The sequence below is a fragment of the Anas acuta genome, chromosome 14, assembly GCF_963932015.1.
Source record: "Anas acuta chromosome 14, bAnaAcu1.1, whole genome shotgun sequence".
Taxonomy (NCBI): domain Eukaryota; kingdom Metazoa; phylum Chordata; class Aves; order Anseriformes; family Anatidae; genus Anas; species Anas acuta.
The window spans coordinates 6,307,751-6,326,705 of record NC_088992.1 but is presented as its reverse complement, the minus strand read 5'-3'; the positions used below and the strand labels follow the sequence as shown (position 1 = coordinate 6,326,705).

The 18,955-nt window shown below is 46.5% G+C and overlaps 1 protein-coding gene and 1 long non-coding RNA gene across 4 annotated transcripts in view; one reads left to right on the top strand and one right to left on the bottom strand.

The window, feature by feature from the left end:
• GLRA1 (glycine receptor alpha 1) overlaps nt 1-18,955 on the top strand; it is a 36,679-nt gene that overhangs the window by 4,940 nt on the left and 12,784 nt on the right. For both annotated transcript variants that reach the window (XM_068698394.1, XM_068698395.1), the window contains exons 2-3: nt 12,378-12,508; nt 15,905-15,972. In XM_068698394.1, the coding sequence (XP_068554495.1) occupies nt 12,378-12,508; nt 15,905-15,972 (199 nt within the window). The remainder of the gene's footprint in view (nt 1-12,377; nt 12,509-15,904; nt 15,973-18,955) is intronic.
• Nucleotides 1-18,955, bottom strand: part of LOC137864336 (uncharacterized) — a 150,934-nt gene that overhangs the window by 130,922 nt on the left and 1,057 nt on the right. The gene's annotated exons all lie outside the window — the stretch shown is intronic.

Here is an 18,955-nt window from a genome sequence, read left to right as displayed (position 1 = left end):
CCCTTAATAATTCACTCACATCTCAGGCAATTAAGACAAATTAATGTGAAGTAAGTAAAACACTTCTAACTTGCAATCTAATCTTAACCTTCATCTCTAATTAACTGCCTTAAGCAACCCCAGACCTACTCTCTGTGTAGGCCAGAACAAAATAAAGGTTCCACCTGTCCGAACTGAAACCATTTTCCCCCTTTCTGTTGGGTGCAAGGAGCAGGAAACCAATAGATAGGTGAGGTGAATAACAAACGTTACCAACAAAGCTGTCTCGAATGCACCAAAGTGGCCTACATCTGTGATACACTGGTGCTGTGCAGATTTTAGGTAACATGGACTGGCTGTCCACCTTTGCTCCCGCTGAACATGACCCTCTTCTGCAGGACCCACTGACAGAACATACATTTACTCCTCAAATCCCCAAAGGGAGCTGCTTCTGGAAAGAGACCGATACATGGCAGGGATGGTAGGATCCTGCCCCTACATACAGGGGCACTGCATAATATGGGCTTTCTACTAAGACTTCTTTCAAGGAGGAGACTTCAGGCGTGTGAATTTGGTCATCTCCCCCTCACTCCTCTCAAGAGGGTATTGGAGACACCTTTTTTGCATGGAGCAAGTCAGCAAAGGGCCTCTGTCTCTGTTTTAAGTGTTTCAGATTTAACAGCAGAGAATAAAGACTGAAGTTCATTCTGCTACCCACCAAGTGACCCACATTAAGGAGGAAAGCACTTGTAAGCAGCAGCACACTGCAATTCTCCTGTTCTTAGGCAAACACTTCCCTTGGTGACATAAATTTCATAAGCCAACACATCCCCATGAGATGACCTGGGTAGAAAATGATCCCACTATCTGAATGAGGATGTTAATCAATGTCCAGAATTAAATTACTTCATTATCCCAGTGGTGACCAAAGATCATTCATCTGTGATAGAAAACCAGCAGAGAAGTCTGTTCTCATTTTATCCTAGCATGCAGGTGAAAAGGGCTCTCCAAATTTCAGTCTTAGGAACAAGATGTCTGACCACCTAATGAATATAATTGGTATTTAGTTGCTGATGAAAGACAAGGGTTTTGAGAAAGGAATCCTGCTTTAAAATCACAACATCTAAATCAAAAGCACAACATCTAAATATGTCAAATCATTTAAACCTATTGATGGAGTTCTGCTCACTCATTTTCTGCAACTCTAGAGCTTCCCTGAGAATGCCCCAGAGTGACTAGCACTAAGGCAGAAATCAAAAGACACCATCAGCTTATTTTGTCTGTATCTGCTCTCACTGTTGTGGCATGTTAAATCAGGGTTTCGCTAATTCCAGTAAATTACCCTTTTGATTGCCTATTGTTACCTCGCATACTTTCTATTGATCTTTGCCTATCAGCAAAGGTGGAATGATTTCTATTCTTATCAAGTGTGGTTACACTTCTGCATCCTGCACCTTTCAAGAAAAATGGCTTATCATGTTTTGTCATAAACTACCAAAAAAATAATTCCAGCAAATCCTCCCCATCATGGCTTGATTCACCAGCTTTGACAAAAAAATCACTTCAAATACTTTAAAAAGTTCAGTTTGCAGGGAAGGGGGAAGCTGCTAACACCAGGGTCTTGGGATAAATGGAGCATAAAGGAAGCAGCGAGAGGCAGGAATTCTTCCTGCTGCTCCAACATTAGGCACTGGAGCGACCGGTAGCAGCCATGAGCAGACACCTCATCACCAGGCTGTCTGGCTGCTGCCTTCTAGACACATGCACAGCCCAGAAAACAGCAACTTTTGCATTTGACTCAAAGTATTGCTAATTCAGCAGGTCAGTTCTTCTTAAAGGAGCAAAAAAAAAAAATTCACTTCTCATCTCTTTCCCTCTCCCTTCCCATAAATTACCCAGAAAAATTTACATTTGTATCTACAAGCCAGACAACAGAGGACATTTCCCTTGAGGGAAGAAGGTTTACATTGGTATCTCTCAGACCTGCTGACTGCTTGGTGCAAAATTACAGAGTCCCCTTAACCTCTTGGAAAGCTGCCGGTTTGCTCTGGCTGATCTGGTCCCAGAGGTCGGCATCCTTTGATCCTTGAGGTGTTATTGATCGGGTACACACCTCCGAGGTGCTGCTAAATCTCTGCGGATCCTTCAGGAGACCAATGCTCAGAAAACCAAGAAACAAATGTGGCTTTTGTGCCCCTCTCTAGGGCCAAAGCCTAGAGAAGGCTTGCAGAGAACAGAAATAGATGGAGACAGATGCACCCGTCATTTACACGCGCTGAGCACACCCCATTATGCAGACAATTATTTCATCCATATAATGCACCATGGTAAGCTGCTGATCTGGGGACTGCAACACATCTGGCTGGTACATAGACACAGTTGGCATCCTGTAAATACATCTCTGCTGGATTTAAGTGCCAGCTGAGAAAAACAGGAGAAATCTTAATTTACCAAACCCTCATGAAATTTGGATTTTGAGAGGGAGGGGAGGAAACAAAACCAGCACACTTTTGCACCTGCTTTCCTTTTGATTTCTCCCTCTTCATCTTGCCACTGTGGCTCACAGCCCGCTAGTGGGGGGAAAAAGAAAAAAAGAAATGCCTTCGCAGACGGGGAACTCTGTTGTTTTTATCAGCAGCTCATTGTGGGGTGGGTTAAAAAGGGGGAAAGCCTGCCAAGATGCTGCCAGGATGAGGAGTGCCGCATGCACGGAGCAGCAGGGCTTGCAGTGCCATCAATCATCGCACGCGCTGCCGGCAGACGAAAGCTGCCGCCTGCAGCTCCCCCCGCGCCTACCCCAAAGCGATTCCTGCCCCTCCGACCCCAGCCCAGGCTGTGGATCCTGACCCCCAGCCCAGGTGAGATCGGAGCAAGCAAGCACATGAATCAACAGACAGCAGCTGTGATCAGTGGTGGATCAGATCGCTATCGCATCTGTCAGCAGCAAAACACAGTGAGCCAGGAACCGTGCAGGAAAGCCAACAAAACCCATCACTTGTCACCTTTACCTGTTTTCCTTTGGATTTTGGTTTGTTCTTTCATTTTGGATGATGTGGGTAAAAAGATGCTTTGTGCAAAGCCCCAGGGAGCACAGGCACCTCCTCTCTTCGCTTACAGAGGGGGTATAAACCCAAAACCACATAAGGTTCGGCTGTTATCAGCACTCTTAAACAAATCCTTAGCTCCAAGCATCCTCGTTGGTGCCAAGAACCCCTACACAGAATGAGTAGGGTCCCCTGTTACAGCAGGAGCTGTGCAACACAGGCGTTACTGCAGGTAGGAGCAGGAAGGCAAGATGCTCTGAATTCCTGGGTGAGGCAGCCTTTTCTTATCTCCTAACAACTGCAAAGACAGGCTGTGGACAAGAAAGGGACTTTTCACATGATATCTTTACAATCTTGTCTCTCTGGTCACTCCTACTGCCTTTACCTGCTGGAAGTGCTGCTGAGCAGGGCAAGTGTTCCCAAAATACCCCCATCACAAACACGGAGATCGTTTTCTTGCACCAGAGCTCCCAAGATCTGATCCCCAAATTCTAATGTGAGCATCTCACCCCTCCTACTGCCCTATGCGCTTGAGAATCACAAGCATCGTCCAGCTCCCAGCCCCAGCTATTATGCCTTGACACAAGGCTGGGGGTTCAGAAATCACCTGCTGTCAGTGTGGCTGACAAAGCAAAGCCCTGTCAGACCCAGCTTGCTCTCCCACATCACTGTGGGCCCAGCAGCACTTCCAGGACTGAAAATCTTTTTTTTTTGGTCAGGGAACTGAGGAGACCAGAGTCAGAGGACAGCAGGCAGGGAGGAGAAGAGCTGCCCTCAGCAGGGATGCCAGAGCTTAGCCATTTGTTCCGAAAGTTACATCTCTTTATTGCTCATGAATAAGCTGATCAGTAACACCAGAAATCAAAGACAGCTCACAGGGAACACTCACCTCCTGCTGCCTTTGTGAGGCCTCATGTTTGTGTACCCAGACCTATGCCAATTAAACTGCACTTTGCCTGCAATGCTGTTGGACACAACGACAATAGCTCTATCAGAAAACAACAAAAGTTCTCTTACCACTCATCTTACACAACGTAAGATATGCACGTCAGAGAACCCCAGCTTTACAATGGGGCCCACAATTTTCTAGGTAGGTTGTGTGCTAGCTCGGGTTCCCTTAGCAAAGGATCTGTAGCACAGTTTCAGAAAATAGAAGCCACCACCACTCAGCGATGGACATTAAATCCATTTTAAAGGAATTCTATTCAAACCACCTGATTCATCAAAAAAATAAAAAAGCACTTGCAATATCCTTACTCACTCTTAGCAAGCAGCATAAATCCTTAAACTAAAACTAATTTTTAAAAAGCTGCCATGGCGAACTATTTGAACTGATGAAAACGTGGCTGCTGGCATGACTGCAGAGCTATAGATAGAAGAGCACCCGCGATTTCTCGTAATTCTCTGACACTTGTCTGGGCTGTGATCTAAAACCTTCTGACGTCAATAGAGGTTCCCACCACAGCTCTCCATGCAAATGCTAAATCAAGAACACAACAATGAAGAGAATATTATTACCTAAATTATGAAGCCTTGTCTTGTAAAGACATTTTCCCCCTTTATTTACCACGCTTGGGAAGGTGCTTTATGCATAACTTTAAACATCTGCCTACTCCCCTTGACTTTAAAGGGAATATTCAGCATGTGTGAAGCTAGACAAGCGTTTGTCTTCACAAGGTCTTTTTTCCATTTGTTTTTCCATAACAATACAATTGTCTTTTTTTAAACCCTTTGGTATATGCACATGTAAGATTCAGTGCTGGCGTTTGCTGGATTTACTTCACAAATGGTTAAAAACTGGGCATTGACTTGTGATTCTCCCCTGTTCATGAGTTATGGTTTCAAACCTGTCTCAATGGTTTAGGATTATAGATCTCCATAAAGTCACTACGTGTGCTCTAAGAGCTGAAGCCTCCTTTGGAGGAAAGTTTAGTGTAATCAGAAAGAATTCTAGCTTAAAAACTCTGAATTTAACACATTTCTTTGGGTGGAGAGTGGGGGAAACAAAAAACACCTTCACTAAGTAGTATAAAGAACCAAATGGGCTTAAGCTTGAAATATTAGCCAAGCTTATCTGTAACAAACCCAAAGAAATCAAAGGCTGGAATAAACCTTCCCTCTGGCTCACTGGGGCTCATCTGGAAGGCAGGAGGCAGCAGGGAGAGCGGTGACACTGCAAGAGGCACAGCGAGGGCAGGAGGGATGCCTGACAGCAGGAGAGGGTTTGAACAATGGTCCTGGGAAGAGCAGGGACTGTGCATGCACCCAAGCATCACTCCCCTGCAATTTCTTGACCTCCCTGGGCTCCTCCCATCCCAGCTACACACAGTGCAGATTTCTTTTGCCCCCTAGCCGGTTGCCCAGTCATTTATTATTTCTGTAGTGCTCTGTCCAGGCAGAGTCAGCAATTGTTCCAAGTGCTGGTGTCTTTCCATAGAGTTAATCAGTGTAATTGGGATGCTTTATAGTTCCAGACAGGATGCTTTGCCATATGGGGTAGGAGCCATGGGCTGCAGGAACGCAGCAGTGGAATATGGAGACATCTGAACGCTGCAGTCTGAAAAGATTTTCTCACTCCAAAGTTGTGGCAGCTCCCCTGGACTGGGAATGATCGCAGAGGGTTAATTCCACTTGGGCTGTGGAAAAGTGCCTCCCAGCTCCTCTCCTGCTGTACTGCTGGTCCCTGGGGCTGGAAAATGGTGTGCGGGACCTTTAACCCAAAGGATCCCCAAATGCTCTCAAAACTTTAACTGATTACATCCTGCGGCTACTGCAATGCAGTTACTGCTGGTGCAAGAGCTAGAACTGGTTTAAGCAGCTCACAGCAACTGAGCACAACCACCCAGGCCAGACACAGCAGTATTTACATTTAAAACTTCCTCTTTCCTTCCTGCCCCTCTCTTCCCCCTGTGAGTAATAGCAATAAAACAATAAGAATAACCGAGTAGATCACTACATAGCTTGCTGTCCGGTTCTTTCTCAGGGTGAAAACTCCTTTCTCAGATGTTCTCCAATTCCACATCTCACCAGCCTTGCTGTACACAGCTATCTCCCTATCCTTTCCCAAGGTCCAAAAAGTCTGCTCCGTGCCTCCATTGCACAGGCTCTCAGATGAGAAACAACACAACAAAAAACCCTAAGCCAAAACCCATGCAAGTTGCAATTCCTCCCCCAAGAAACCCATCAAGAAAATTAACTCCACAAATTCATGCCTGTAGTCCACATCCACACTGCGTGGTGTAATCTCCTGCAGCTGAACACGAGCATGCAACCAGCACACCCGTACTGCTTGGAAGCCCTGCTCTGCACCAGGCCAGGCCAGAAATGCAGCACCCCTCTCTGGCCCCCTCTCTTCATCCCTCCTGGCCACTTCTGCTGCTGCAGGCCAGGAATCCAGGGACAACGTGACAGAGAAAAACACGCAGAAAATAAGTTTCATCCTTTTTAATTGAATTGTATATCAATATTGATTGTGCTATTCATTTTGATAGTAAATCTAATTATTTTTTAAAAAAGTCTGCTTGCAGTCTCTGCCAAGCATCCCCAGGCCAGCGCCTGGCAGCATTCCCCTCCAGATAACATGCTGACGTGCAGTCAGGAGCAGCAGGCTCGCTGCAGGGTTTGGGGCTGTCCCTGTCCCTCCTTACAGGGAAAGATCTCATCTGTCTGTCCGTCCTCTCTCTGGCTGCTGAGGACAAGATGGAGACAAGCAACCCCGCAGTCAGGCTGAACAGGAGCTGGGCCGTGCTGGGCTCCAGTCTCTGCTGGGGGAGAACTGGGGAGAGCAGAGCAGGGATCAGGACTGGGAGCACTGGTGGCCACGCTCACGTCTGGCCTCGGCGCATTCCCCCACAGCCCCTTCCTGCAGGAGAGTTGCCATGGGTACCGCAGCTCTCGCTAGTTAATCACGGACAACACGGTGCTTCCCTCTGCCCGAACGGCTGATGGTCTCTTTGCGACCGTGGCTCCTGTCAGAGCCTGCTGGAGTCAATAAAAGTCCTGAACCCCTGGCCCATGCTGCAGGCAGGGAGGTTGCCGGCCTCCCCGCAGCACTCCATCCAAGCACCTTGCAGTTCCAGGGCTGCCCAAGTTTCCTTGGGAAGGCAAAATTCATCCAAACCATCAGCAATGTACTTCCACCCACACACACACCCCTTTGCTCCCTGGGGTAGTGGGGTGCAGCCTGCTCGTGTCTCACACCAGCTTTGTCAGCCGTGGCGCACGGACCGTGCCGAGGTGCAGCAGCAATTCAAGCAGAGATGGAAATTGCCCTGCAAAGCAATTACTGCTGCTGCAATTAAAACCAGGAGAGAACAGTTTCCACCAGGAGCTCAGCTAGCCAAACTTGGCTACTTTGGCTTGCAGATGGGAGCCACTGCTCACATGTGAAGCAGCCAAAAAAAAAAAAAAGGAAAACCAACACAGAGACAGCACACGGCTCCTCAGCAGACAGGTGCCTTGTTCTCCCTCCTGGCTGCACAGCTTGGTTTGTGCAGTCTCTCTATCCCACCTCTTTTTCTTCTCCAATAATTGGGCTGGGGACTGCCTCACCCTCTGCGTGAATAAGCTCCCCTTGTCCTCAGAGAAGTTGGGATGGGAATATCTGGTTTTCCTCCCCGTGTTGTGCCTGAAGAGCCAAGGCCAGGGACAAGCCCATGTCATGGAAACAAGCTGGAGTTTGTCCTCCCTGTGTCCCCAGGACCCCACACTCTTCCAGGCAGACCTAGCTTTGAAGGCAATGGGGCAAACAGTTACACTGGCCACCTGAGCCTGCCCCAAAGACCCGGTCTGATATTCCCCCTTTAATTCCTGTTTACAGAAAACAGCACATTTGAAGGACAAATGCATCAGTCCGCAACCTGAACATTACTGTCAACACATCACAACCAAACTTTCTGGCTTGTTTTTATATAGATAGACCAGGGATCTTCCATTTCATCAGCCCACGGAGAGCCCAACCAGAGGAATAAACCCAGTGCCGGTCTCTTGAGCCACTGACATTGCACCAGCTTCCCCTCACAGGCACCTGATCCTTCCATGCTTTTCAGAGATATATTTCCTCTGCAAACACTCATTTCGCAATGTGCTTTTGCAGCCAGACATTCTTTTTTTCCCCTCTCAGAACTAAAGATTAACAATTAAATTATTTGACAGGGGAATAGAGGCCCAGTGCTAATTAAATTCCTTGGTCTCTCCTCTTTGCAGAGGGAAAAAAAAAGCTCTCAGTATCAGCATTCAACCAGAACAGGGCAGTTTGTGATGTTGGAGTTAATTAGATGGGCAGCCATGGGCACAGCCAAAAGAAGAAGAAAATAATATTTCTCAAAGGCCATACAAAGGTTGTGGGGAAAGAAGGAAATGACCAACTGGGAGCTGGGAACTGAGCAAGCTGGCGTGCCCAGACAGCAGAGGGTTCACCTCCGAAACCAAATACCTGTTTATATTTCATCTGGCTGGCTGAAACTAAACAGCAACAAGACACAAAGCAAAACAGCACTTGCAGAGGCTGGGAGAAATCAGTACCGGGTGTCCTGCAAAGCTTGGCTGCTCCGTTTTAAGGAATGTAATTCTTCAGTGGCCTGAGCAGCTGGGCTCCTCATCTCCACCTGCTCTCACATTCACGTGCCTGCCGGTGGGCTACAGCTCCCGGGGGCTTGCTGGTGTCTGCCTACACACCGGTGTTAATATCACGGAAGATTATGCTGGTTCAGTCCTTTGATGCAATCCTTCCCGATGTTGTTACAGTGATGATTGCGCGATGGCACTTTCTCAGCCAGATCCACCAGGGATTGCACCAGTGTAAATAAGATAATCCGCTGTCTGGCTGCTATTAAAATGCACCAAGATGCTCTCAGCTCAGGCAACGCTCTTGTGCCAATGCAAACTACATCCTCTGTGTTTTTGTTATGTTTTGCCTCTATTTATTCAGAGAATAAATTCTCTCCCTGAACACATCAACCCACTCTAAAGTTACAGCTCTCTTATCACCAGTGTTTTTCAACTCACTTGGTGACTTCCCCCTCCTTGTCTCTGCTGGGCCAGGAGACGAGCAGTCGTGGGGGACTTTCAGGTGTGTTCCTGTACAAAATAACAATACCTGCAGAAACACCCAGAAAGCTCCCAGGGGAGCACATACTGCACTGGCCAAGACAGACCAGGATGAGAACAGAAGCTGATGGCTTTTTGGGTGCTGAGCTGTTAAGGCAAAGCTTGGGTGTCACACCCATCCCAGGGAGGTTTTATATTATTATTCTGACCTAGAAAATAGACATACCTGCCTGCTGCCCACAGAGCCTGTTGCTGGAAAGGTTTTGCTGTTTCCTCATCCCCCGCTTCCTTGCCAAGTCTTGGGGGGGAAGTTGTTACAAGCTAGTTTTAGAAAACCATGTAGTAACCAAGTACAACCAGGAGGAAAGTCAGGGCTTAATCATTCCTAAGCCACCCAGGTACAACACACAAGTCACCAGAGCTCCTAAAACACACACCAGGAGGCACAAAACCATCCTCAGCAGTTTCAGCATAATCCCAAGGGTGCTCAACAGAAACTGCTCGGGAGGGTGGGCACAGAGCTGCAAAAAACAATGGGGCTGTGAGAGGGTGTTCCTCCCCCAGACACTCACAAGACATCATTTTTACTAGCTGTATACCTCCATGTAGGAATTGAGCCTGTGAAATTAATTCTACTTGCAACTTGGAAGCAGACAAACAGAAAATGGCACCCAGAGAATAGCAGCAGAGTCGCTCTTTGGAAGTAGCACCAACACATTCAGCATGGGCTCTCCTACAGCACTTACAGGAAAGCCGAACACCAATTTCTGTGCTCTTCCACCTCGTTTTTAAAGTGAATGCCAGGGGAATTGTAGTTTTTAATTATCTTTTTTTGCACTTAAAGCTTATTAGATTTGTATTGCCTCCATCTCCTTCCCACCCCCCACTCTCTCTCTTCCCTACGCTTCCTCCAGTCGACAGTTAATGAGAAGAAATCAGCGTATTGCACTATCTGGCATCTTGCTGCTGAAGTGGCAGGAGTCTTTGGTTACCAAGTCATTTGCTGCTTAATTGAAATCTTTTCTCTGGATTCATTGCCATGCAGACACTCTATTGGAATGCAGCGATGGAGCCCAGTATTGATTGCCCTCCCACTCCCAGCTTTCCTATTCTGAGTTTGCAAGTCAATTGCACCGTGTTGTTTTCCTCCAATAAATAAACAAATAAATAACTCACCCACTCCACAACCCCATTTACCCCTTCTTAGAGCAGGGGTAGGATGAGACAAGAAATGCCAGGTGGCTATAGGAAAAGCTAGATCCACATTGCATCAGCATGAGCATGCATCAGCTGGTTCTGATAAGGTTCAGGTTGGGAGCAGACTGTGAAGATATAAAGAGTACATTAAATCCTAGCTTTATGTTCTTGCTAGAAATTACCTGGAATTTATCTCCCCTCTGTTGCAGAAATTAAAGATTTTTTTTTTTGGCTAAAAAAAAAATCTAACAAACACAGCACCCTAATGCAGTTGCAGCCTGAAGCCAGCCTGCATTTGTGAGCTTGCAGGGCTGAAAACCAAGGCTTGGCAAGTCATGACCTGCTAACACCGGCGAGGAGAGTCAATGCAACATGCATTGTCACTGACTCCTGGCTTAGAAATTATGGCACTCAAGACCTTTTTAACCCCACCTGCTTTTAAAGTCCCTGGAGAATTCAGTGGTTCAAAACGCTCTTGTCAAGGCCTCACGCAGATAATGTTTGTCCCGAGTCTCAGCTCAAACTTACTTTGTATCAATAGATCTGAGAGCTGAGTCATGTTAATGTTATGCATAGTAACTATACCCAAATTCCTCCTGATGGCCTTTGTGTCAATGCTGAGCACCACACCTCTGAAAGACACGGGGTTTAACTTCTGCAGAGCCTCCCAAGTCAATGAGAAAATTCAAGATTTCTCCAAGTGTTGTTCTCCTGCTGTAAGAGGATTCTACAGCATCATTTGTGACTGTTCAGGCAGCAAAACACCTTGTGCTTGTTGTAAACATGCTTAAGCCTCTCAGATGCTCAACCATGGCAATTCCTTGCAGCTTCCACACAGCCCTTGTGCTTCTAAAATCAGGAGCTTTGCAGAGGGTGATGCAACAAACCCCACCTCCTCCCAAGTGGCTTCCTTTGCCTGATTACATATTTGCATTGCAAGACTGCCTGGAGGCTCCAGCCAACTTCAGGCTTCTGAAGCCACAAGCAGAGACTGCCCTTATCTCAGGCACCTGGCAAGTCACCTGTGGTGGTTGTTATTGGTGGTTGGTTAGGATGTGTTTTTAATTATTAATTGTTTGCTTGCTAATCTAGGCAATTTTACACCCCAGTTTCACCCTGGGAAGAGATCTGTTTGCATAGAAGCCACATAACCACAGGGCAGGAACTGAACGGTGTCTGCTCCTGTCTTTGAAGTCAAAGCTTCCTTCAAAACTAGGAATAAGCACCCGGTACCAGGGGTCACTTGTTCCTGCACAGATAGCACCAACAGAGGCTGCATAAGCCAAGATCACTGCCCTGCAGATCCTGCAGACACCCACGGACTCCGAAGGCACGGTGCCAACCTTAGTCAGGCTGCTGAAGGAGATGATTTTCATCTTTCGCAGATCAATCAGTAGCGCTTTACTTTTTCTGCCCCGTAGGTCAAATAGGTTCCCAAAAGACTTTTTCCTTTTATCTCAGCCCAACGTGAGTTCCATTTCAGGATCTTACCCCAGACACCTCGCAGTCCAGTATTGGTGTGGCTGTATTGAGCTCAGCCCCCTGCATTGCAGGTACCAGCAGCAAGCGCTGGGCTGACCAGCAAACAGGGAGCGAGCTCACATCCATCCTCTACAGCCCCAAATGCTCTGCAGCAGCTATGGCTTCACGTGACATTCATTTAAGCCTCAAATTCCAAACTGCTCTGATCCTACCTGCCTTTTCATAGATTAGGTTGGGTAACAAATATGTTCCTTGCTATTTGCGGTGTAATTAAGCAGTAATTGCTGCCCAAGGCTAATCTCAGAGTGTGTTTTTCCTACAGAACCCAGTGCCAGAGTTCACATTTGTTATTTAGTGGCATGCCAGGGAGCTGTACCTAAACTCACAGAAGGATTTTCTCCACTCATCATTTCTCTTCTACTTTGGTGGCAGCTGGGATTCTGCATTCAGAGATGTTTGGGCTGGGCAAACAAATTAGCAGAGACCAGCCTCATTAGGAATCCACATGGGTACCCATCCTGCCTCGCAATGGGAATGAGATGTTGATTGCTCTGTTTCTGGACCCCAAACTCTCCCCAGCATGGGATATGCATTAAAACCTCTTTTTTTTTTTTCCTACTCACACAGCCTGGCGGCCTCCAAAGAAGCTGAAGCAGCAGCACGATCTGCCCCCAAACCCATGTCTCCTTCGGATTTCTTGGATAAGCTGATGGGGAGGACTTCAGGATATGATGCCAGGATCAGGCCAAATTTCAAAGGTACGCAAAAAAGAAACATTGCTTTTTAGGCTGTTTCCTTTTGTGAAAGAACACTGCATGAATACCTCCCTAATTGTACAAGGAATACAAACAATCCTTATGTTCATATGAAATATGTATGATAATAAGAGATTTGGCACATAGACACCCTGGAGGTGTCTGGGAAGATCTCATTTCCACTCAAACAAAACAACCTCGTACCAACTTTACGCACAGCCAGCACTTCAATATCAACCCAGCAAGGGGTCAGGGATGCCTGCTGATCACTGACTGGACTGGCAGGAGCTGAACCTCTCACAGGTTAGGAGGAAAACTGCTTTTTCCCTTACATTACTGCCCACAGCACCCTCTGGCAGTGGGTAACGCACCCTCCTTGCACCCACTGAAGCTCAGAGGAGGCTCTCCCACCAGCTCAGGAAGGAATTCAGTGGGGTGCCAGGAGCAGCTCCAGCCAACCCATCCATGTCCCCTGCAGCAGGGGTCTCAGCACCACTCCATCACAGCAGTTTCAGACCCCTTTTTAGCCACCGCACAGCCCTCTTCAATACCCATTTCATTCATTTCCTTTGTTTCTTACCACCAAGTCCCCCTCCTCACTCCCAGAGCCCCTGGCAAGGCTAACACAGGACTCCCAGGAGCCATTAATCAGTGACAGCACCTGCCATCCAGCTTTGTGAAACAAGCCCTACACTGGGCTCTTAAACCTAAAGCTGGGGGGGAAGCTCATGCCCTAATAATCAACTAGGCAACACCAAACAGTCATTTCATCCGGATCACAAAGAGTTAAAAATACCCTGTAAACTGTCCTACTGCTAAATTATGCACACACACAAAAGAAATTAAACTTAAATATTTAATGAAATGTGTACATTATCTTCTTGCTGAAGGCAGCTGTATTGTAATTTTATTCAAGATAATTTAATTTGTTTTATTTCAATGAACTACACCTTCCCCACAGGGCAGTTTTGCTGGCTTAGCCTCCCACACATAAATCAGGCTCCAATTTATATGGGAGGTACAGGAGGTGCGTTACAGAGCTTGGGGCTGTAGCTCTCAGAGTACGTCATTGAAATTAACTGGCACTAACTCATAGGGGCATTTTAATCGCTTAGATCTAGATGAAAACAATACCAAAAACCCCCATCAGATTGATTTTGGGGGGAGGGGGAGATTAATAAAAAGATTGCAGCTTTTCCACCCTCAGGGCAAGCTGGGCTGTCCCATGGGTGCCCTGCTCTGAGCCCAGACTCAGCTTCACTCAGCACAGGGGCAGGATGAGCAGGGCCAAAATCTTCCATGTGCATTCTTCTCTGCTGTGCGTGCTGTCACCCAGGATGTTAGAGCAGAGTTTTTCTTCTGGGTCCTTTGGGAGGGGAAGCCACGTGTACATAGACGACCTATATGGTCCACAGATTCCATAGAAGCATCCTCTTCCTCCTGAGCATTACGGATAGCAGAAACCCACTGCTAAACCCTGACCAAGTGTGCACTTACAGCTGCTGGATAGACTGCAGCACAAGGGCTGATGAGCTCAGATCTCAGTTACATGGGTTTGTTAACATTGGGCCTGCCAGCCATGAGCCTGTGGGACAAGAGGGGCAGTGAACAGGGGAGGGGAACAACAAGGCACCATTTTGTACCTGATGTTAGCCCATGCTCGTGTTTACCCGTCTGGAGAAGGAGCTGTGCAGGATGAACAGCCTGGGAGCTGCTGCTGAGCTGGCAAGGGGCTGTCTGGAAGCTGGTCAGACAGAAACCTGCTCAAATTGCCTGGGATTCATACCAAGAAAATGCTGGGCTGTGGAAAGCACTGCTGTAACGGGGCTGCAGCCTTACTCCTACAGAGAATGGGGAAAAAGTTTCAAAAGAGGCCAAAGCAGGAGAGGAGGGAAGGGAAGCTGATAGGAGCAAACCAAGCTCCAAACGTCCCCTTAATTTCCAACACAGGAGGAAGATTGCACTGATTGCAGGCACAAGCTTCTCATTAAAGCCCCCCCCAAGTATTTAATCTCACAGCAGCTGCCAGACTGCAGATGTGGCCTCAACGGGCAAGCGTCGCTCCCCGAGCAAGGCTGAGCCATCAGGCAGCGATTGATATGCAGACACCATCCTGGTCCCCATAAGCATGGAGGAATTATCTAAAAATCCACACTTGCTATTTCCACAGATCTATTTCTTCCCAGAAGCATGTCTCGGGGATGATGTGAGATTAATTCCCCCGGCATTAAAGGGGGACTTTGGTTCCTGGGGCGTCCTTTGCTTTCTGCACCCATCCCCACCCCATGCTGGGCAGCATCAGCTCCCTTGGGAGCCCCCAGGGTAGGAGCCCCTTTTACTTCATTTTGCTTCACCCCTCTGCTCATTAAAGCTCTACAGAAACCCCACGATGTGTGTACGTCACTGGCGTGCCAGGCACAGAAGGCCAAATACTGTCCTGGTTCCAAAAACCTCTCCAGCTTTCTTCTTTGTGCTGCACTGCAGCTCTCAGCATCTGCCTAGGTCCAAATGCAGCATTTCCATCTGAAGTTTACCAAGCAATATTGTTATTTACATTTGCTCATACCAATAATACCAGGCACCAGAACCAAACAGACTGGCAGTCCCCAAACCTTCTCTCTAATCACAGTCTTTTTATCCTTTAATCCCCACCCACCCCCAACTTCTGCGATCCCATAACTTTTCTAATATGAAGAGGTTAAGCAAAGCTTCAACCTAAAAGCAAATAAAGTCCCAGAGAGGCACGGTCCAAGATCTGGGATTACTCTCTCCCAAAACACGACAGCCAAAGAACTTCTGAACCCTGGCAATCTCCCTTCCAGCAGAGAGCCTCAAATACAACCATTACCACGTGGGATATTTGCTCCATCACCCAGCTTGATCCCTATGGCACACGCTGCCTAGTCATGCACCAGCTCCATAAGGAACCTAGAGTATTAATTCAGACACATTTAGACGCTTTAAACCAGTGTGAAAAATAAAAAAAAAAAAAACACACCATAGAGCTGTGAATAAGAGAGCCTGTCAGTAGTCTCTTGTTTCTTTCCTGGCTCTTTCCCTCACCATCATGTTCAAGGCGAGTTTGACACCCATACACCAGTGTCGAGATATCTACAAAGCTGTCCTTCCTGGCTGTGATCTATCCTTTTTTTTTATCAAAGCAGTTTACAGAAGTCGTATATAAACACTCACCCGACCAGGGGACCAGAGGTGAAGCAAGAGTACTGCCTGACGTCAAGCTGGCGTCAGACCCAAGGCTAGACTAAGTCAGGTCATCCAGACCTCATTCCCATCCCCAGCCACGCTGTTATCACAGCAGGTTTTAAGATTGCAGAATGGAAATCTTTTGGCTTATGAGCCCACAGTGAAGTACTGTTCCAATCTGTATTTGTCATGCAGGCCCACCAGTGAATGTCAGCTGCAACATTTTCATCAACAGCTTCGGTTCGATTGCAGAAACAACTATGGTAAGTGAAAATCACAGCACAGCTGTTCGGCTACCCCCTCAGCCTCACTGCACTCCCAGAAATGCAACAGCAGCCTCTGCTTTAGTGTGACCAGAGGAAAGTATCTGTGTTCCTGAGTTTACCTCAGATTTGAGTAAGTTCATGGCCAACACGCAAGATTCACACTGCATGTAGCCAGTCTCTATCCATCTGCAACTCCATTAAAATGTTGTAAAGGCAAAGTTTAAAGGTCAGAAAAGGGAAAAAAATTATTTTTTTTTTCCTACAGACTTGACAAAACCTCCAAGCTCAGAGACATTTGCAGCTGCTTTGTATTAAGTGCATTTAGATAAGTGTTGATTCAGACCTCTTAAGTGAAGGGAAGCCAGCTGAATTCAAATCCAGTCTGCACCAGATTTCATATTCCCAAAGATCAGAAATGGGTTTTCTGGAAGATGTTAAAAAAATCATTACCTAACAAAAAAATAAATCAATATTTGCAAGTTAAGGCCAACTTCAGACAAAATTAGTGAACGTGGCTAAAGGCTGGATCTAATTAGCAGGGCACTAGGAGGAGAGAATCAGGAGAACAGGAGATAATTGCTCTATCTGAAACCTATTAAAGATTGGTTGTGACATGATCAGTGAACAGCAAAGGAAAGCTCTGGAGGTGCAGTGCTTTACCTCCATGCTAATTAGAGATAATCCAGAAATATGGGACTGAATTACTCTGGTATTTTTTTCTAGAAAGCTGTTGAATGAAGAATACAAGATTCCAGCTTCAGGTGTTTTGTGCATTCAGCCAGGATGTTATAGACTTGATGTATGGGTTGCACCCACTGAATTCAATGAGTTTCTTGTAATGCACACCGCTGTCAGAGTTGATCAGCAGCCATATACCTATGGTTATAAGTCTCTTCTAACACTACTCCTCATATCTTGCTTCTGGCAGTGCTTGGGGTGGGGGGTATTCAGTTCCAGGAGTAGAAAATAGCTGCGACTCTGTCCAAGCACAAAAACATATTTCATAGTTGGATTACAGAATTTGTCTGAGTTTATAGATAAGTGCATTCATGGATTCATTTGTATATAGTGTGAAAGAGAAAGAACTAGAACTGAAATACACATCTGTTCCTAATGTACTGTTTTATTGGACACCTCCTATAGTGTTACAGGCAATCCTACAAAAATTCAGCAGAGAAGATCCACAGCCTGCAAAAGAGAGGGGCAGGCCCACAAGGGATCCCTATGCAACACACAGAGCACATTATACAGTGACATGTTTTACAAAATATGCCCTATACCACAAGATGCATTGTAGGAAGACACCACAAGACCCCAGTAAGCAGAATGCTCCATAAAAATTAACATAGACTGGCACAAGAGCAGGAAATGTAGTTCACCTCCAAGACACGCTGCAGGGACTTGCTGTCCTCTCCAGATGCCCCCTATTACATATTCTATCTCTCATTTAAAAAAAAAAGAAATTCCCATGGGAACCCAAGAACACCCTCTAGGCACATTGCTTTGCCTAGAAATACCCAAGCCAGCTCTGACAAGCTACTCCAGATGTCAGGCTGACACAGCATTGCACACAACCCAATATAACGTGCTTCTTTGGGGACTGCGTTTCTGCTTGTAAGCGTTGACAAAAGACACAGGCAACACAGATACTGAAGCATTTGAAAATGAGAACCCAGTAAACAAGAGAAGTCTGTGGGATGGGCTAATTTGGGATTTACTCTGCAAAGAAGCCAGGCTCTCTTTGCAGCAGGTCAAACAGGCATCAGCTCCCCACCAGTCTCTGGGAAGGAAAGAAGGTCCTGTTGTGGAGGAATTTTGACTCTAGAACCTGACTACTTTGAACTGGGACAAACGATCGAATTATGTTGAAGGAAAAATGTTTGTGTGCAAGAGAGGTGATTCAGCCTTTCACCATAAAGACGGCGATAGTCCATCTGACCCACAGGACTGATCACCACAATGCTCCACCAGCTGCTTCACTGGCCACAAGGGAGAGAACAGCACTGTGGTGTAAACCACAGCCATCAGGCACACAGCCTGGCCACATTCAGGTCCTGGAGTACTGCAGCATCCTCTAGTTGGTAATTATTTCACTAGTAGCCACAGAGAAGGAGATACAGATTTTTATAGACACGAGTGCAATTAGAGAAGATTTAAAAATATGTCTGTAATGGGACTGTTAGTTCATACAGAAGACACCACTGGTATTTGAGTTTACATTGACTGCATCTCACAAATCAGCATAAATCATGAGGTCACCATGCAAAGGACTGGAGAGACTGCAAGTGAAGGTGCACCTACAGCTTGAGTTATCATGGCAGGAAGAGTACAAAATACTGCAGGAGAGAATGAAACAAATATTTTGTATAGTCACTGAGGTCTACAGACCTCAGAAAAGAAGGAGAGTTGGTGCTGAGAGAAGGCACAGATCTTGCAGAGCAGGCAGAAAGATGATATCTCTGCCACAAAAATTTAAAAGGAGCAAGGCAAGCAATGGAAGCCTGAAAAGTCTTGCAGGGAGAGGGGCAAAAAATAAACACATCAAATAAAAATAAAAGAGACAGCGATCCACTAAACTGAATTCCCTAAAGCAGAGACAAATTGAGCTGAGGAAAGTCAACTCCTTTCAGCATCCTGCAGAGCTGGAGACCCATCATAAAAGCCTTTAGTGGTGCCCATAATTAGTGGGACATTTATGTTAGATTGTGGCTCCTATAGTACACTCATCAACCTTGCTTGCAGTTAACTCTAAGGACAAGGGAACACGCAGTTGGGAACATCCTTGTGAACCCAGCAAGTGCCTCAAGAGGAGACACTACCAGCTACAGAAGCCAGACAGGTTCAGACAGCCTCCTTCTGTCCCAAAGCATTACTACAAGAGTGCATCCAACAGCAGGGGAATCCAGATGACAAACAGGATGCATACGCTCTACTGGCTGACTTTTATTAAAAAGTTAAACAGAAAACTCACAAACTGTTA